Here is a 19,368-nt window from a genome sequence, read left to right on the forward strand (position 1 = left end):
TGAGTTGCTTGCCCCTGAGGATGAAAAATTAGCCCCACAGGACCTCGTCTGCATAGAAACTGGACACAATTAGTGTAATATCCGGTGTTATTAATGTAGTTGGGAGTAATTGGGCAGGTTGATTTCGACAGGTTGATGGTGCTAAAATACTATTACAGTGGACCTTTCTATGAATAACTGTTAAACATGGAAAATGGTTTAATAAAATGTTGTGATTGGGCTCCTAGGGATTTAAATAGCACAACCTATAATTTTATTAAAGATTAAAACTGACCAATTCCACTCTGCTGCCTGGATTTTTCTGTTTGCGTTTGTGATGGGTCTGGATTTACAGATTGCTACCTGCATGGCACGTCTGGTTTGTGCATTGCTCTCTTGGTGATGTGGCGTGGGCTCTGTTGCTTTGTTTCACAGCTGTGCTTGCAAAAAAAATTCCATCACATTTAAGCAGAAAACGTATTATTGAACACATCTTCAACCAGTGCTATTGCTTCTCAACTCATCTTTTTGGAGAGTAAGCCTAAAGCTTTGGGAGGTTTAAAAAAAAAGCGAGCTCATGCAAACTTGTTACGTTGTCAGCAATGACCAAGCTGTCAGCTAACTTGCTGATGAAGTGAAGATGTCCTTCCAACCCTGCCCTAACACATACCCATGGTACTGGGACAAACTCATCGACATGTGGTGTGGACTTGGCCATCCCGAGTTACCACAGCTGCAAGGTTTTCCAGCTTTTGTCACAGTGTCATCTGGTCACAGCAGTAAAGGTCAGGAGATTAAATGAGGGCCTTCCCTTTGCGAAAAGGATGCTTTGTGTAGAGGATAACCACAGGAAATTGCTGATGGTAGTCCCAAATGTCTGTCTCCTTTGTGCGCTGTGTAGTAGGCCTTCCATGACCAGAGGAATAACTTTGGTGCAGCATTTTGTGCAAAGCTTGCAGGGATACTGTTGTGAGGATGGTATTTCAAACTTCACTTAAAAGCTAGACTGGATTGCAGAATTTGTTGCTCATAACAAATTCCTAAGTATGTCATCAGGATTATTAGATGGGAGAATTCAGTTGTGGTTTTTACACTTCTTTCAGGTCCTGAAACTGTAAATCTGGGAAATCACTGCTTATTTGGATGCTGAAATTTCGGGCTGAGCTGTGACAGGATTGCTGTAGAGTTTAAATATATACCATATGTGCTTGTTGTTTATTAGATACTACATTAGCTCTGTCCAGGCTGATGTCTCCTCTTGTTATGCATCCCAACAGGGTGTTCTCCTTGCTTAGAAAAGAGGCGTGGGGGATTGTTTTCCTGTAGGTGACACAATGTCATACACATGTCACTGCACATCGAGAGATCCCAGCCACCTTCACCGTACTGATACACTCACCTCAATAGCACCTGCACTGAGTAGTTACTATGAAAATCTTTGAGCTTAGCGTTTCTGTTACTTTTGCTGTTTCTGTTCATGGATTTCTTCCTCCTGATATGCACTTTATTGAAAACTTTGCATTCCTCTGCATGCTTGCCTCTAAATCACTTACCTGCATGGGGAAGCAGTATGTGTGGAAGCACTCTATTTATGTAAGAGGATTGTTCTGAGCTGAAGGATTTGGTGACAGCATTTGTAAATCCCTCTTTATTAAGACTTCAAAGTACAAAGATTTTATCATTTGGAAGCCATTAAAAAGCCTAAGAATGATGCATCTCCTAAACTGGACTCTACAGGAAGCTGCTGCATGTGAGATTCAGTTTGCCATGTCCTCCTCTGCCAGTGTTATCTGGTGTTTTGTCAGGCCTCTCTTCACTTCCACAAGGCTTTCAGGAGGTGCTTCAGTTTGTATTCTGTGGGACTGTGTTGTCCTACAGGTGGCAGTACATGGGACTGAAAGCAATTTCCTTAGTTGTTGGTTAGTCTCTGTTGTACATCTTGCATGAACTCTTGAAGTTCCATTTGATAAATGTGACTTTTTTCATGACTTAATCGTAGTATTTGCATAGTGATTCTGCTTGCTTGGATTTTACACAGCATTGCTAAAGCAACAACATAGTTACTTGCATCTGTATAGTTGCATCCTTTCTCTTCTCTTTCATTTCCCACTTTTTTTTTAATTTAATGTAGCTGCTGGTTCAGCTGTTCTCATGCACCTGGAGATAACCTTCACCTCTGTGTTTATTCTCAAAGTGAAAGTTCACCTGTACTTTTAAGAGTTCATTAAAGCAGCATAAGCAATGGTCTTGCTAGCACAGAGCTTATCAAGGAAAACCGGTTGTCCCACAGGTTCAAAAAATGACTTCCAGTGAGCAGCAGTACTACGTTTAAAGCTGGTGCTAGATTTGTCACATCCTTATGTGCTTATGGATGACAAGGTAATGCAGGAGTTTCGTGGCTCTGAATATCTAGTAAGTCATTAGTTGACAAATGAATGCTTTTTCTAAAGCCTGTTACGTCTGATGTTCACCAGAACTTTGTGGTCTATTATAATGTTCCTTCCATGCTTCATGCATGACCTTTCTGATTCCACTATCTCTGTCTCAGCTTCCTTGATTTTTTTTAATTTGATTTTGGTATCCCATGTGTAGGTAGAGCGTGTCCATTTAGTTTAGGTTTGTTGGTATTTTCATACACTGCAGTGCTTTGGCCTGAATACTTGTCCTTATTCTGTTGTGGCCTGAGGGGTTTTCATTGACCCTTTCTGCTAGCTTCTTAGATCATTTTCTCATCTCTCCCAGTGTGAATAGGTTGAACTGATTTTAATCCTGTATTATAATCCAGTGTATGTGTGCTGTAGACCAAAAATGCATGTATCTGCTTTCAACATTTTGTATGCATGCATGTACACACATGGTTGAAGAAAGAAGGTAAATTGTTAAACTTTGTAGTGTCAACTCTTTATAACGCATTCATCGTTTCAGTTATTTTGTGACACACTTTATTGTTGTTGTGTTTTTTTTTTAACAGTATGTAGCTCTTAGCTTGTCAGGTTTAAGTCTAAATAATGCGTGTTAGCCACTTTGTGTTACAGAAGTCTGTAGACTCTACACTGAACAGACAAATGCATTGTGTATTTACACAAAATAGTACTTAATCCATGTAACATTTTGAGAGAAAAATGCTGGATCTGCAAGTTGTTTTCTGATGTGTTGTGCAGCTTCAGGGTTGGATATACTTAGCCTCAAATCTCCAGTGTTCAGACCTGCACTTGCTTGTTACATTGCAGAAATGCTCATTAGACAGGATTGCTTAGGCCTATCTGTTGATACCCTTAAACTTAAACCTTTCTTCCTATTGCATGTCTTTTTCAGAACAAGAAGAAAACTTTGAGTTTATCATTGTCTCTCTCACTGGCCAGACTTGGCACTTTGAAGCTACCACATACGAAGAAAGAGATGCATGGGTACAAGCCATAGAGAGTCAGATCTTGGCCAGTTTACAGTCATGTGAGAGCAGCAAGAACAAGGTATGGTACACAGAGCAATGCTGAGAATAAGTAGTAAGTGGTTGATCATCAAGAGGAAAGCAAAATCAAGAATGCTGAACTTTAAAACACACCTCCTAAAGAAATGCATGTAGTGTTAGAGCCATATACATACCTCAGATATCTCAAGATAACTGCTGGAGTAGCATGTTTTCCAGTTTCTTTTTTAGAGCAATTGAATAAATAGCGCTACTAATTTTTCCCTTTTTTTTTTTTTTTTACCTTCTGTATTGCTCTTAAAAGCTTGACTGAAACCTGGGGCGTGATCATGAATTTTGTTATATAATGTGTTCACTACTGCAAATTCAGATTTGTTTCAGGTTAGAGAAGGTCTGGAGAAAGCTCTTTAAGAGAAGCCTGACTTGGAGAAGAGTGGAGGCAGACCCCGAACGCAGCTTATTTATGCGCTTATTCTAGTTAGAAATTATTGTGCTCCTACACGGCAATGTTAATTAAACATTCTTTTTTGCCCAACTGCACGTAAATATGCAGTCATGTTTAGACACAGAACTATGCAGTGGCAAAATGATACCAGTCACAGAAATCAAAGATAAGCTATTGCCTGTTCCTAAAAGGATCTGTCTTTCTAATTTGCCATGCTTTCACCTTACGATAAAAGTAATTTCTTCTCCTGTCCTATCAAATTACATTTAAAATCTGAGACTACTTTAGCTGTTGCTCACTGGTGGAGGGGCAGGAGAACCTGTGCTTCTTGAGTCTCCATGATTGTAAACAGTTCACAACTAGAGAGCAAGGTGCTGAGTGGGAAGGGAGGGAGAGAAATGGGGCATGATTGGTCAGACTTGTAGACCACTTAATGTTATCTGTCTAAGCGATGTCTTTGGAAGAGGGAAACTCAGATTTTGAAATGTCTGCCTTCATTACCCCAGCCTACCAGCATAGGTTTATTGTTTGTTTCCGGTACATGTTTCCAATCATAATTGGAATAATAATGTTTGTTTCCAATATATATTTCTGAGAAAGGGAAAAATCATAGCCTGTTTGTTTTTGTGTCTGACTTCCATGGATTTACATGTACTAACATTCATGTTAAGGGAGCACAGCAGAGGAAATCTGTATATTAACACATGTGTTAAAAGAGCACTAATACAAAACGGGGCAAAGAATGGCTGGTAACAGTCACTATCCAATACCTACAGAGAAGATTGGTCTTTGTGTGTATTAAATATTCCTTTGAAAAGAAGAATCCATTGATAAGATTTTGATTGTGGAGGGAGCTTTTCTGATTGTATATTCAACCTGCTACAATGCTCCAGAAGGTTTTCTTCTGTAAAGTAGGTCCATAGTCTCAAAACATGTCAGAAGAACTAACTGGAATACCGTAATTACAGCTAGTAGAGGTGTAGTAAACATCACTGCGATGGAATATCTCCACATAGCTACATTTGATTTTCATTTGAAAATTATTTTCAGAAAGCCCATAGTTTGTTACTGCTAGCAATTTTCTTTAGTTGGGAAGAGCTGAACTAGTGCATGGTGACAGACTCTCCAGATCTGAGTAGAGATCATTGGCCAAGGACTTCAGGATCCTTCATCTTGTTCGTTCAGACTTGACCTGAGCTTTGGTTTCTTTGTATTTGCTAAGAGTGGTGTTATCTAACCCTTTTTATTGCACTCCTGTTTGTTACATATGCATTTCTTCCCATTTCCAGTCGCGTTTGACAAGTCAGAATGAGGCCATGGCCCTTCAGTCGATAAGGAACATCAGAGGCAATTCCCACTGCGTGGACTGTGAAGCACAAAGTAAGTACAGCCGCTTCTGGAGTCAGTGTGGTGTGCTGGGCTTCAGAAAGCTGCTCTCAGTTCCTTGGCCAAGAGATAGGTGAACATCCACGAGCTTTGTCTTTTTTGGTATTATATTCCATATGTTATTTTCACCTTTCTTCTTCATTATGGAGTTTGCTTAATCATGTTAATGTTAATTTGTATTTAATATATGCTATGTCAGATAAATCCAGGGTTTTTTCTTCCTTCTTGTTGTACTTACCTCTTTAAACGTGAGCATTTCTTCACTTTCCTTTGAAGAAAAGGAAAAAGGAGTTTGCTCTTTGACATCAGTTACTTCCATTTTCTTCCTACTTTGGGTGGAGAAGACATATGTACTGTGGAAATATTTTCAGAGAAGTAAAGCTTAATTTGTGAGGTTTTTGTTTGTTGGTTGGTTTTAGAATCACTCATCAGAAGAAACCAAAGTTATTGCTTGTTGTATCTGGATACAAGAAAACTGATTTGAGAGTTTTTTCCTTTCTGTGTCTCTTTCCCTCTTTTTTTTTTTTTTAAACATATATCTAATGTTCAGAAATGTTCTCAAGAATACTTTGAGCTGTTCTTCACCTCACTAACCCCAGCTGAGGTCATTATTCTGTTGCTCTTTAGTTCCAGAGGTTTGTAACAAAGCCATAAAAAGGAAGTACTCTTGCTCTAAAGCAATTAGTTGTAGGAGCAGAAGGATTGAGAACTCCTGCATTTTTATTTCTTTGATATCTGTAAGTCAGAACTTTTCTTGTGATTTTACGTGTGCTTAAAATGGAAAAATATTCATTTATTTTTCTTCGAGTACTTTTTTTTTTTTTTTTTTGAAGACTTGCTGTTCAGGATTCTGACTCCTTGTCTAAAGCCATTTAAACTTCCCAGTTACATTGAAAATGAACATTCGTACAGATGAGGAAGTGTTTTTGCATGATTAATTTCTTGTCTGCATAGTTAGCAATTTAGCTGATTTGATCATCCACAGAGCAAGCAAACCTATTGTCCCCTGCCTCATCCTCAGAAGGTCTGAGGGGAAGGTGGTTAGCACATTAACAGGTGTTTCCAGTCCATACCATCAAAATGTTCACATAGATTGATTTTAATTGATTCTTTTGAAAATTGTCAGATATTCATATCCTTATGGATCAGGAACAAAGGCAGCTGCTCTGTCCTCAGCAGTTCAGTGTGCAGGGATAGCCCAGCCTTAGCTGGACTAGGCTTTGAGCACCAGGACTCAGACCATGTCAGAACAGCTTGTTGACCTGCTTGGAGGAGATCACCAGTAGAAATACCATAGTCTTTTCACAGAGAGAGGGAAAAAATACCAACAATGATGAATTAAGGTCTTTATGTTCCATTAGCTAGTAATCCAGACTGTGATAAGCAAGAAAAAAATGTTAGTTTGGCTGGTATTCTAACATGTGTAGACCAAAATGACTCATATTTCTTCACGTTCTTTCATATTAAGCTGGTAGTCACTCAGATTTACTCCAAGGTTTTGGTGTAGGGCAAGTAATAGGTGTCTAAGATGCTGTGCTTTATATGACAGGGATAAGGTCTTCAAGTGACCAAGATGTATACTTGGCTTCTCTGAAGTGTCTGTGAGCAGACCCAATGGGAGTGTTGCTGATTCCTGCTCCAGTCTGTAAAGATGTGGGTAGCACTAACTGATCACCCAAGCAGAGTGGAAAAGTGTGATTCATTTACTGCAAACACACGTGTCCTTTCAACCTTCTTTATTTCCTCCTTGTCCTGCCAGCCTGGTTGTTTCTCATCCAGATTGCCTCTTGTGTCAAGCTGGCCATGCGTGCATGGTGCCAACAGAAGGGATGTGCCAGGAACACGTTGCAGGCAGGGGGCAGGATGGTCCTGCCCTTTTTGGCAAGGCTTGGTTGTATGGCTTGGGGGTTGGAGGGTGATTGTGGAACCTTAGCTGGAAACTCAATTCATAGTTCATATTCTTGGAGATGATTCAAACCCTCTTCGATCCTTCCTGCTGTTTAACCTTCCTAATTTTAAGGCCTCTGCATTTCCCTTGAATAATCTGGGCTAGTTCTGAAGTGATGTGCGTTAGAACGTAAATCCGCCCGTGGTGTGAGCCTCAGCCTGCTCCTCTTGCTGCCAGCCTTTGCTTTTTCGCATCGCTCCCTTTCTGCCTTACCCCGGAGCGCTTTGCATCACAAACACCAGCACTGTTGTGGAAAGCCGATATAATTTGCATCCTCACAAAGCCAGATGTTCGGCAGCAAAGGAATATGAGATGTTGCTACCCCTCAGTTCTATTCAAGAGCCATCAATCTTCCACTTCAGAAGTCTCATTCTTCGTCTTTCTAGAGCTGCTTGGCTTTTTAGCACTTCATTACAGAGCTTTGTTTCACTGGGGAATTTCTGCTTTGTTGTACTGGCGTGCTGCAAGCCTGCTGGCCCTTTAGCCGTCCTGAACTGAGCTTTGTCAGACTCCTGTCCTAACTTCTCTATCCCGGGGCTGAATTTTTGCCCACATAATGCAGCTTCATTTCTGCCTCTTCCAGTTGTAAGGCACGCCAGAGGAGAAATCTGGCTCACTCCTCTAAGATGCCTGGGGAGCATGGAATAGCAATTCTCTTGTTTTCCTCTAAAAACAAGATGAGTCTCATCATAAGTTTTCCAGGCCAACGGTCTAGTAACTTATTATGGTATTTTTTGGATTTGAGAGGCAGCTTATTTCAGTGGCACTGGCAAGCCTGTCAGACCCATCTCAAGATTCGTTTTTCTATATGTATAATAGAAGAAAATTCTCAAAGAATTGAAAAGATAGGCCTTTTTCTCTCTCTTTGCTCCAGCTCTGCCAGATGCCTTTACCAACTGCTGCTCCTCCTTTCCAGACTCTTCTGCTCCTCTCTTCAGAGATTTCCCCTGCTCAGCTCAGCACTCTTTGCCAAGATGAATCCAGATGAGTTTAGCATGTGTAACTCTTTCTTCAGCTACCTCATGTCCACAGGGATGAAGGAGATGGCGTGGAGAAGTTATTCTCTGAAAATAGCTTTCTCCAGAGCGTCGGCCTTCAAATGATTCCATTTGATTGAGGTTAAAGACAAAATGGGGAGAAAGTTTTTAGAGGAGAGAACTAAGCATTTTTAAGAGTATGGACAGCTAGAAAATTTAATCTGGGAATATTCAATGATATAAAAATGCCCATATTTTGTTTGACAGGTTGTAACATGAAGAGGGAAACTGGCTTATAGTACCTATTGCTACATCTGTTCCTTCTTTTAACATCAAATTTTGGTGTATGCGTACTGGAGAAAAGCCTGCCATGTGCTTGTATGTGTTCTAAGCAGCCTTCAGAATTACTGTTATTATCAGCAAGGAAAGTAAGATATATTTTTTTAAATTAAAAATAAGGACCAATTGCAGTTTAAAATGTTCAAGCATGAGGTTTTAAACTGTTTGACTACAGATGGCAAGGGGAAGATGCAGACAGGAGCAATGAATTTCAAAAGGGGCTATCCCTGATCATCTACAAGGGCTGCTCCGAAAGTAATGCCTCCTATTTTATGGTATTGGCCCACAACATCGGAGGCAGACACTGGTGGTACAGCAGTAGAGGGTGAACCTTCCCACCATATCCCATTATATTTTGTTGCCGTGTGACAGATGGCAGCAGAGGGGCAGGCTGGCAGAATGGCATTGGACATGGAAGGGCATATGAAGCAAAAATGTGTCACTGAATTCCTCCATGCAGAGAAGATAGCACCCATTGAGCCCCAGCGCTTGCTGAACATTGATGGAGACCAAACAGTGGATGTTAACTCAGTGAGGTAATGGGTGGTGTGTTTCAGCAATGGCAGCAACAGCAACAAGTCACCTCCGCTGGTGCAGGTTTTCATGAGTGAGTGACTGTGTTGAAAAAACAGTGTTTTGTAGCTGAGAATTTGCTCTGTCAAAGAGTGTATGGTGCTCTTTGTATCTGTTGTAATTGCCAGGGAAATAAATAGGAGACATTACTTTCAGAGTGACCTATGTCACAGCTTGCCATACTAATTGTCAGTAGTGACTTCTGTCATCTACTATATCTCCTTTTGAGAATAATTTTTCATGTGCACACTCTGAAACAGATGTCATCAGTGACATCATGTATTTTTTTCCCCAGAATCAGAAGAATTATATTGCTTGTCCAACCTGCTTATTAGAGCCATGCCATGCTCTGCGTTATCCTCTTGTCGCCATAATCAGCAAGTCTGTTTCTTCTCTGAAAGTCTGTAATGAATTCATTATGTTTCCTTTTTATTCCTTTTCTAGTTTGCCAACTTCAAACTCGACTGAGGGATATCAGATTGTTGCAACTTAAAATACATTCATGTAACTTCTTGGTTACCAGTTTGTCAGACTGCTTCAATCTTATCAGCGTCATCAGTTGAAAGTAGACAAATTATTTTAAAATTTATTTAGTAAAAAGTCCAGTAGATGTTCTTTAGGTACACAGATGTATTTGGGGACAGAGTGAGGAGAGACCAGGTCCTTAACATCAGTTCCTTTTGGAATAATTGTAAAAATATTAATCAGTAATTTTTCTCTTGCTTCATTCTGAGTTAGTGCTTCTTTCAGCTCCTGACACCTTCTGTGTCTGTGAAGATAACCCTGGCCTTTGCAGGTCAGGGGCAGAGATTTCATTCCAAGTCACAGTTTGTCAATTTAAAATGAATATCTATCAGCCCCATTTAAGCTTTTACATACAAATTAGCATTGTGGGAGTTTCAGTGTATTTCGCACATACTGCTCGAGTTCCCCTTCTGTCAAGACACCACAAGTAAATTGTGGAGGTGACCTGGACAAATATGTAAGAAAGGAATGTTTCATGCTTGCCGTCCCAAGGGCTTGTAAAGTGTGGCAGGTGTTTTGTCTTCTGTATTTTTGGAGATGTGAAATGCCTGCTGTCTCTTCCTAGTGTAAAACTTACCTAGACAGAAACTTTTTAAACAAAAGGTCTGTTTTTCTGCTTAAGTGAAATAAGATGGTGTTTTTTTTTCAATTTCTGAAGACTGACAGAAGAATGTCTGCTTTTTCTATGAAATCTTATGCTTTACCATTTGAAGCATCTGCTTCTTTTAAATAATTTTTGTCCAATTGTGACATGGCAAAGAACTAACAAATGTATTCTTTGCACATACTTTGGTTGCCAAAAATACCTTTTTAATTTTGAGTTACATGAACTAAAAATATCACCAAAGTCCTTTGATGATATTTGCATGAGTAGAAGGGGACACTGGAAATTTATTTCCTGTCGGCTCTGAATTTTGTTTAGATTTGAATAAAAATTGTGCCTACCCTCTCAATTAATGGTGATTTTCCTGCTTGTCATTTGTGATAGTCTCCTCATTCTTTGGGAGGCCCAGGGTAAGGAGAGAAGAAAAGATCTGACAGCAGGTGGGAAAAAAGCCACCAAAAATTCCTCCCATAAGTCTTTCATTGCATTTGTTGAAGTGAATGTTTGTTGAAGAGGGATATTCATACAAATCTAGATTTAAATAACACAGGACAGTGACAAAAAGTGAACCATCTTGGGAAATGACTTTGAATTTCCCGGCTTTTGTCAGGTTTGTCACAGCCTTATCATTTGCGGGGTTATTTTTTTTTTTGTCTGTGGAATCCTTCTGGCTAGTACACTAAAACTGGGACTGTTCAAAGAATCACATTTTCATCTTAGTACTTATCTCCCTGATCTTAGAGATGAAAACATACCCCATAGTGTGTTAGATGTAAAAGCCATATGTAGGTGATGATATGGATGGTTATTAAGGGAGTTGATATAGTTAGCAACAGAGACATTGTATCTACTCTTTTTTTTTTTTTCTCTTGTAATTGGCTACGAGTGACTCTAGATTCCCAAGGAGGGGCTTTTTCTACTACTTCTTCATAAGCTACCTGCTACTCAGTTTATATTTTCTTTGTTTCTTCTTTTCTTTCTTATTCACATTTTCCTTTTGACTGTTGCTGGGCTACATTTTTTGTGATCCCTCCTCCCTTAGGGTTTCTCATTAGTGTCTTAAGAAGGCAAAATTGAGCCTTCTGCTAGACTTCCCAAATGTGCTGTGAACAGGACTCCTGAAATGTTTTCCCACTGTGTTTGGGGGCAGAGTCTGTATCCACAAATATTAACCAGAAAGTTTTGTTTGTTGTTTTATTGCACTGATGATGGCCTTTGTCCTTTTTCCTGTAGACCCTGACTGGGCCAGCTTGAATCTGGGAGCCCTCATATGTATCGAATGCTCAGGTATACACCGAAACCTTGGCACGCACCTCTCCCGAGTCCGCTCTCTTGACCTGGATGACTGGCCTATAGAGCTCATCAAGGTGATGTCTTCTATTGGGAATGAGTTGGCAAACAGCGTCTGGGAGGAGAGCAGCCAGGGCCATATGAAACCTTCGTCAGATTCCACAAGGTATGCTTTCTTTCTCCATGACTATGGCATGCAGCGATCAGGTAGCATGTGATGCTGCAGGTGGCAAAGACTGTAAACTGTAAACTATGAGCCTAAGCACTTAATTCCTCATTTTGGCATCTCAGTCAGAAGTGGTAGGACGTTTGAATATTTTACAGTGTAAACTTAAAATTCTTCCTTCAAGTACCCCTTGTAAAAATCATCAGGTATATATCTTCACTGCAAGTCCAGGAAGAACATGCGTGAAATGAGATGCATGTCAGAAGCTGGGTGACCCTTGTGCTCATTCATGCCTGTGAAGGTTTTCCTCAGCAGCTCTACAATCTTTTGTGCAATTCACTAACTGACAAAACAGTGGGAGATTTAACCCTCCCCCTTGGTTATACCTCAATCTAAATTATACTGTCATAAGTTTCTTTATTTTGTTAAGGCACGAAGTTCCTGGCTCTTGGACTATCAGTTTATGATTAATAATCTGCCTTCAGTAGCTCGGGCTCACCCAGGACACCACCATGTAATTTGCATCTAGCTGTCAGGTCTTTGGGTTCTCATCACAGTTGTCATGAATGTCCTGCTCAGTATGGACTTGCTTACTTTATTATGTGATATATATGAAGGCATAAGTTGATGGGGGAGTGCGTGTTTCCTGTGAGAACAATATTTTACCTACCGGTCATAGCTCAGCACAGTGAAAATCTTCCATGATGTATTATCCTACTGAAGTCTGAAGGCTTTTTATGCTTAATTTATCTGATCACTGTCAAAGGAGGAAGATTTTTTAAAAATACTTCCTGATTTTAGTGGATTTTAAGTGTAGGTTCTAGTAGTTCTAACTAACATATCGTCCTGGGGGAAGCAGAGTGACTTCTGGCAGACTGTATTTCAGAGGAAGGGAGGAAGACCTTCTGGACTACCTTACCCAGCTGGGCCAATCTCTTCAGTTGTCTTTAGAAGTATGTTATAATTGTCTGAGTGTGAGCTCCAGGGCAGCAGCCTGCATCTGAGCACTGTTCAGTCCCCACGTAGCAAACGATGTGACAGAGGTTTAGCTCTCAGTGTTTGTTTCCTGCATATAAAAGAAGTCAGAGGGAATTGTATTCTCATTTTGTTTATGTGTGGATGGATTATGCTTTTTCCTGTGCTGAATCAAGTGAAATTATAACCTGGGAGTTTCTAGCAGGGCCACCTCTTACTGTTCAGGGGTAGGTTTGTGCTGTTGTCTGTAATAAAGTCAACTATTCCTTACTGCATTATTTCGTTAGCACTGAAAAATGAATTTCTGGTGCCACCTTTGGTTCGTCTTCGAGAATGAAGCAAAGTACATTAATCAGGCCACTTGGGTGAATGGCTATGCATATAAACATGTTCAAAGAGACCTACAGAGAGACTTTATCCATATGCAAACTGTATGTCTGCTAACATACATGCATACTATTATACAGTTAATACAATAATTTCATCGGTTAGGTTGAAATCAATTTATTATTGCCTTTCTGTCATTAGTATTACTTTCTACTTAATCCAAAAATCTTACACTGTTGCACTAAACAAATGTATCTTGCTCCTTACTATTGAGGTGGGCAGAAAATATACATCAAAAAGGAAGGCATACACTTAATTGGATTTTTTAAAAAAACATGACTTTAGAATTCATATGTAAATTAAAGACATTATCATGTTACATCGAAATTACATGTGGTGAAGATTAAATTAAATAAGTCAGTTTTTTGTGTTTGGAAGTGAGTCTTACTTATATAAAATCAACTCTTTTCTATTTCTTCCTCAAAGCTTATTTTAATTCTTTGTTTCTGTACAGCATGTTTATATTTGTCTGTTAATGTTTGCCGCTGACATAATTTTTCTTTCTTTCCTGTTCCTGGACTATTATAGAGACAAAAGGTATAAAGATTAATTTTATGAGTGTGTATTTCCAATTATGTGTTCAGGTGCACACTTACGTGGTGGAAGAGATAGTAGAAAAAATAAAGCTAAGATTATGTGAAAATTTGCCCACAGAGCAATTTTAATCTTGCTCTCCTAACTCCATCTTTTTTCCTGCTGTTTGGAGCAGGACATAAATGATACTTCTCAGAGGAATATCTGAAACTCTGCCTTTTGAAAGTGTGTGCTTCCCTTTGTACTTTAATTTTGTCTCTCTTAGCCTGATAATCCTTCTGCCCAAGATATGGCAAGAAAATAAGCCCAGCATCTCAGGCTGTGTTCAGCTTTCTCTTTTGCTTCAAGTTTCGTGTGAGGATTCCTGTCAGAAGCAGCAAACATAGACTTGAAGTGGGGTTAGCAAAAAAAGTGAGGAGGCAAGAAAGAAGAAAGTACCTCGGAGGTCACTGGATGCCATCTTGTTTAACTTATTTATTCATGATGTGGATGATGGGGCAGTGTTCTCTCAGCCAGTCTGCAGGTGACCCAGAGGGGCCTGACCAGGCTGAGACATGGGCTGGAAGGAACCTTGTGGAGCCCAGCCAGGAGCAGTGCAGAGCCCTGCCCTTGGGGAGAAACTGCTGCAGCACCAGGATATTCTGGAAGCAGCTCTGCAGAAATGGGCCTGAGAGGCATTGTGCTGAACATGGGCCAGCAGTGTGCCCTTGTCACAAAGAAGGCTGATGTTGTCCTAGGCTGCACTGGGCTGTTGTGGTTTAACCTGGCAGGTAGCTAATCAGCACACAGTCGTTTGCTCGCTCCCCCTTCCTTCCCAATGGTATGAGAGGAGAGAACTGGGAAAAAAACAAGAGTAGAACTCGTGGGTTGAGATAAAGCTATTTACTAAGATAGAGAAAAGGAAAAGGATAACAGTTCTGACTATGTGCGTATATATATATATACAAGTAATTGCTTCACTCTGAAGAAAACAATTCCATCATCCATACACATATATATAAATATGCATATATATGTGTGTGTGTGTATATATATATATATGAATGTATCTCACAAGTGATGCACAAGTAATTGCTCACCATCCCCCGACTGATACCCAGCTAGCCCCCAGGCACCAGGAGAGAGAGAGATGAACTCCCACCCCTTTCAAAATTCCTTCCACACAATGTCAAGTAGCATGGGATATCCCTTTGGCCAATTTAAATCAGCTGTCCTGATCCCGTTCCCTCCCAGCTACTTGGCCACTTCACTGAGAATGGCCTTGGCTCTGTACAGCACTGCTTAGCAGCAACTATAGACATCTGTGCATTATCAACATTGTTTTTCTCCTAGAACCAAAACATAGCATCATACCAGGCACTCTGAAGAAAACAATTCCATCCCAACTGAAACTAAGACATGGGCAAAGTATTGGTGGCAATTCAAGGGAGGGGATCCTTCCTCTCTGCTCAGCGCTGGTGAGGCCACACCTGGAGTACTGGGTCCAGTTCTGCCCCCCAGGACAAGAGAGACCTGGGCATACTGGAGAGAGTCCAGCAAAGGGCCATGAAGATGCTGAAAGAACTGGAGCACCTCTGCTGTGAGGAGAGGCTGAGAGAGCTGGGACTGCTCAGCCTGGAGAAGAGGAAGCTTGGGGGGGTCCCATTAGTGTCTATAAGTATCTGAAGGAGAGTGCAGAGAGGACAGAGCCAGGCTCCTGTCAGTGGTGCCCAGTGCCTGGACCAGAGGCACTGGGCACAAACTGGAGCACAGGAGGTCCCATCTGACCATCAGGCAGCACTTGTCACAGTGCTGTGACAGAGCCCTGGCACAGGTATGCAGAGGCTGTGGGTCTCCTCCTTGGAGATCTCCAGGCCCACCTGGACGTGGTGCTGGGCACTCTGCTCTGCATATCTCTGCTGGAGCAGGGGTTGGGCCAGAGGGACCCAGAGGTCCCTGCCAACCTCAACCCATCTTTCATTTCTCTGTGTGTGAAAGTAAGCAAGCAGAAATAGATCTGGGGAGCTGAGATATTTGGAGTTCTCGTGGAGGGGGATGGAGAGATCCCAAGGATATTTGGAGATCAGGAAGGAAAGGAGCATTCAACAAAACAACTTCTGATGGGGAAGAGAGCTAATTCCTGCTCTTGGAGAGTTGTTCTTACCGACACTGCTGAGCTGCTGGGTCAGCCAGAGTCTGAGAGCTGCTATGTGAGGAGGCAGTAACTCAATGTGCTCCTGCTTTAATGACTTCCCTCCTAAGCCCCATCAGACTGGGGAGAGAAGTAATTCTATTTCTTCCAAGTTTCTCCTGAACTTGCTCATTCCCTTCTGCAGCCCCACTTATTACATGTCTCTCACAGTACTCCCTTTTTCAGATCCACTACGTATACTCATTCATCTAACCTCCATAGTTTTCCACATGCTTGCTCAGACTTTGAGTCTGTGCCTACAAAGTATTGGAAACACAGGAGCAGATTTCTTGACCGTTCTCCCAACTGATTCAAAGGCCTTAACACAAAGCATCAGAAAAGACCTTAAACAAATACAGTCTTCATGTGTTACTTTATGATAAGCATGTATTTTAGCTCTTCTCTGTCTGCTGTGTCACCTTCCCCACGCAACCACCAAAAGTTGTCAGCATGATGATGGACCCTCTGTTAATAGACATTTGTAGAGGGAATCTGGCAATTTAGGGCTTCATTATTTCGTGTTGTCTCTTTCTATTGGAGATGAAGCCATCAACACAAATGCGCAAGCTTTCAAGGGCAGAGAAGGACTCTTGACTGCTCAGTATTGGATCTGTTGGCCTGGGAAGCTCAAGGAGTATTCGTATGTCGGACTAAGAGGAATCTGAAAATATTGACATGCATGATTTCAAAAGTAGTCCCTTCTGCTTGTGAGAAGTCAGCACACAGTTGTTGCAGTGGAATTCCATGTGTTCTTGCTGAGCAGAGGGAAGAGTGAATGAAGAGTGGATGTTTTGCAGGAAGGACTGCTGAATGGCTGACTCTAGGCCACAGCGCAATTAAGGCGTCTTACCCAGTAAAATGGCACCAATGTGTATAAAAATTGACCTGTGCCAGGGTTTGAGTACATCTTGCTTTATTTTGTACACTCAAAAGTAAGTCAAACCAATAATCAGACTTAAACCACATCAAACATACCATACTGCTGTCCTTTTCTAGTGCATTCATATTCACTTAAAACTCTTTCTCTGAGAAAACCATGGGAAAAGATAAACCTGAAAGCATATTTTGAAGGTCAGAAAGTCTCTCGTATTGGAATTTATGAACTCAAAACGTGAAAGTTTTGTAGCAGAAGTCCTTGCTCCCTTAACTTTCATCAAGGATATTGGCCAGGTACATTCTATAATGTTAACTTGCACCAGATCTCGTAAGAGTCTCAGAGGCAGTTTATAAAATAATCAGATCTCTGGGTCATTCACTGCCTCTGGATCAAAAGCAACACCTTGGATTGCATCTAGCATTAAACTGGAAGCCAGTGCAGATAATGAGAGCACAGGTGCAAAAGGATCCCCCAAGGAAGAGGCATAATGTAAAGCAGTAGCGTGAGCCAAAGTTCAGATTGCGGGTGTTCACATGGCTACAGCAAGGAAGGAGGAATTAACATGAGCTCCTGGTGAGTAAGAAAAGTTGGCAAAGCAGCGGAAAAACCTAGCATGGGAGAATATGTGAATATAGAAGGGAAAAAGGGACCAGCTGGCCTCTGAGTGTTGTCCATGGGCTTCTGATTAGGTCAGCTTTAGAAGGCTGGTAATTGGTTCCAGCAATTACCAGCAGCCCTGAGAACAACCACTCAAACTTCGGGAGCCCTGTGACAAATTGAAGCTGACTGCTGGTGAAGGAGTATTGACTTCCCATTTCTAAACAGGGGGATCATTAGTCAAGAAAAGCATCTTTTAATTACTCGCAGGAAGAAAAAAAAAAAGAAAAAAAAGGAGAGATCTTTCAGTATGGATCCTGCAACAACTGCCATTTTTTCAAGTGTATTCAATGTTAAATTTATTGTCTTGGACGGGAGGGGGTCAGTGAGGAGAGTTTGCCTGCAGTCCTTCCTTCAGTAATGTGGGTTTAATTTGGAGTGAGAAGTCAAATTAGAGTAAATCAATGTTGCAACAATTAACTGAGTCTTGGGATGAGAATCAAGATTTTCTCCTGTAATTGCTATTGATACTACTTAAGCACACTCTTAAAACATTGATTTTGAGTGGTATGACACAGGAGTAGTTTGGGCAGCTCAGTGGGGCTGAAACGGAGTTTGCTGCGTGGAGGAATGCTAGAGATTATGTGAAGCCAGCTCTGAAGATCTGCTTTTGGGCTGTCTTTGCCTTGTTTTGCTTGGGCCTTTTGCACTAGTGTGTAGATCTCCTGCCAGATGCTTAGCTATCTTCTGGACACTCCTCATACACTTTGCTTTCCCTGTATACTATTCTTGCCCATGTGGTTTCTGGATTGCAGACTTATTGGTACCACTGGGTTTGTGAGATGATGGTGGCCTTTCCCAAAGGAGATGAGCTGTCACCATCCCTCTGCCCACTCCAGGAGATGCTTATTTGCTCCCTGGTCCTCACCTTCTTTCTCTGACCTCTCTGTCTCCGTCTTGCTGGGAGTACTGGGTTACACAAGCACCAAGACTGCCTCCACCATCTGGAAGCTGCTGGCCAAGAGGACAGGGAAGGGCAGCATGATATCCAGTGCCATATCCCAGCCATGCTTTTTGTTCTTCTGCTGAAGCGATGCTCAAAATTTGCATTAGCTCTATGCAGACTTGGAAGTTGAAGGGCTCCCCACAGTTTCAGTATCTTTTTGAGAGCATTCGTAAGTAGAAAGAAACCTCCAACTCCATTAAAAATACATTCAAAAAATGAAGGATGAGCAGTTAATAGAAGCTCGGCTGCTAGCTATCCTTTACATCAGGCATAGTTTGAAGCTCTGCTGAGGCAGCCCCACGCAGCAGTTCTTCAAATGGAGCTTGGATGTTGTGGTTTACATTGCAGTCCATACAGCATGTTTCTGAGCTGAGATTTAGATGTGTTGAACTCTGTGGCCTAGTTTTTGTGTTCTGATTGATACGGCTCATTTAGTAAAAACAAATATGCTTGAAAATGTAGAGTTTTTGCTTTAATACAGAAGTCAGGAGAGAAAAAACTTGAGAAGATTTTTAGTATTAAAAATCAAAGATGTATATAATGCTTCCATTCTAGAGCTTCTTGTTTTTAGGAAATGGTCTGGATGGACGATACAACTTCCCAGTCACTGCAGGTTCCTGCCACAGCATCCTTGTGATTTTACTCAGGTGGTTTGTTTGCATAGCAGTTATTGTGTTTATTCTGGTTAACAAAGGTCATAAGAAAATAGAGAGGTTCTTAACGCTGTCTGAAAAGTCTCGAGTTGGGAGCTGGCAGTGTCGGGAATTGACTTTCACCCTAAGATGTGAGATCCAGTTTGATCCCTCGCTCGCTAATGAACAGAATTTAATGGTGTCAGAAAAAACATTATGCGGTTGGACTATATTTAGCAGACTTTTACAATTCTAAGCTGAAGTCTGGCTCGCTGTTTCAAGGCTAACGTCCATTATGCTGGTGAGTGATTTCTATGAAAAAAAATTAAGCCATGCTTCCTTTTTTTTTTTTTTTAATAAAAATAATTATTCCTTCATTATTTGTACTCACAGTGAATTTTGATAAAGGGCAAGCACGGAGCTACTGACTTCGTTAGATCCCTGCATTTTAAGATACAGGGACTCTTGTAAAGAGCCTCCATTTCGGATCCCTCCCATTTTGTGCCTGTTTTGGCCATGGGATTGCTGTTG

At 41.1% G+C, this 19,368-nt stretch overlaps 1 protein-coding gene across 6 annotated transcripts in view; it reads left to right on the top strand.

Annotated features, from left to right (window-relative positions):
• The window catches only part of AGAP1 (ArfGAP with GTPase domain, ankyrin repeat and PH domain 1), a 334,310-nt gene that overhangs the window by 280,355 nt on the left and 34,587 nt on the right, over positions 1–19,368 (top strand). For all 6 annotated transcript variants that reach the window (XM_021400246.1, XM_021400245.1, XM_021400243.1 and 3 more), the window contains 3 exons: positions 3,295–3,449; positions 5,141–5,231; positions 11,437–11,659. In XM_021400246.1, the coding sequence (XP_021255921.1) occupies positions 3,295–3,449; positions 5,141–5,231; positions 11,437–11,659 (469 nt within the window). The remainder of the gene's footprint in view (positions 1–3,294; positions 3,450–5,140; positions 5,232–11,436; positions 11,660–19,368) is intronic.

Source organism: Numida meleagris, chromosome 5 (genome assembly GCF_002078875.1).
Source record: "Numida meleagris isolate 19003 breed g44 Domestic line chromosome 5, NumMel1.0, whole genome shotgun sequence".
In the NCBI taxonomy this organism is placed as follows: Eukaryota; Metazoa; Chordata; class Aves; order Galliformes; family Numididae; genus Numida; species Numida meleagris.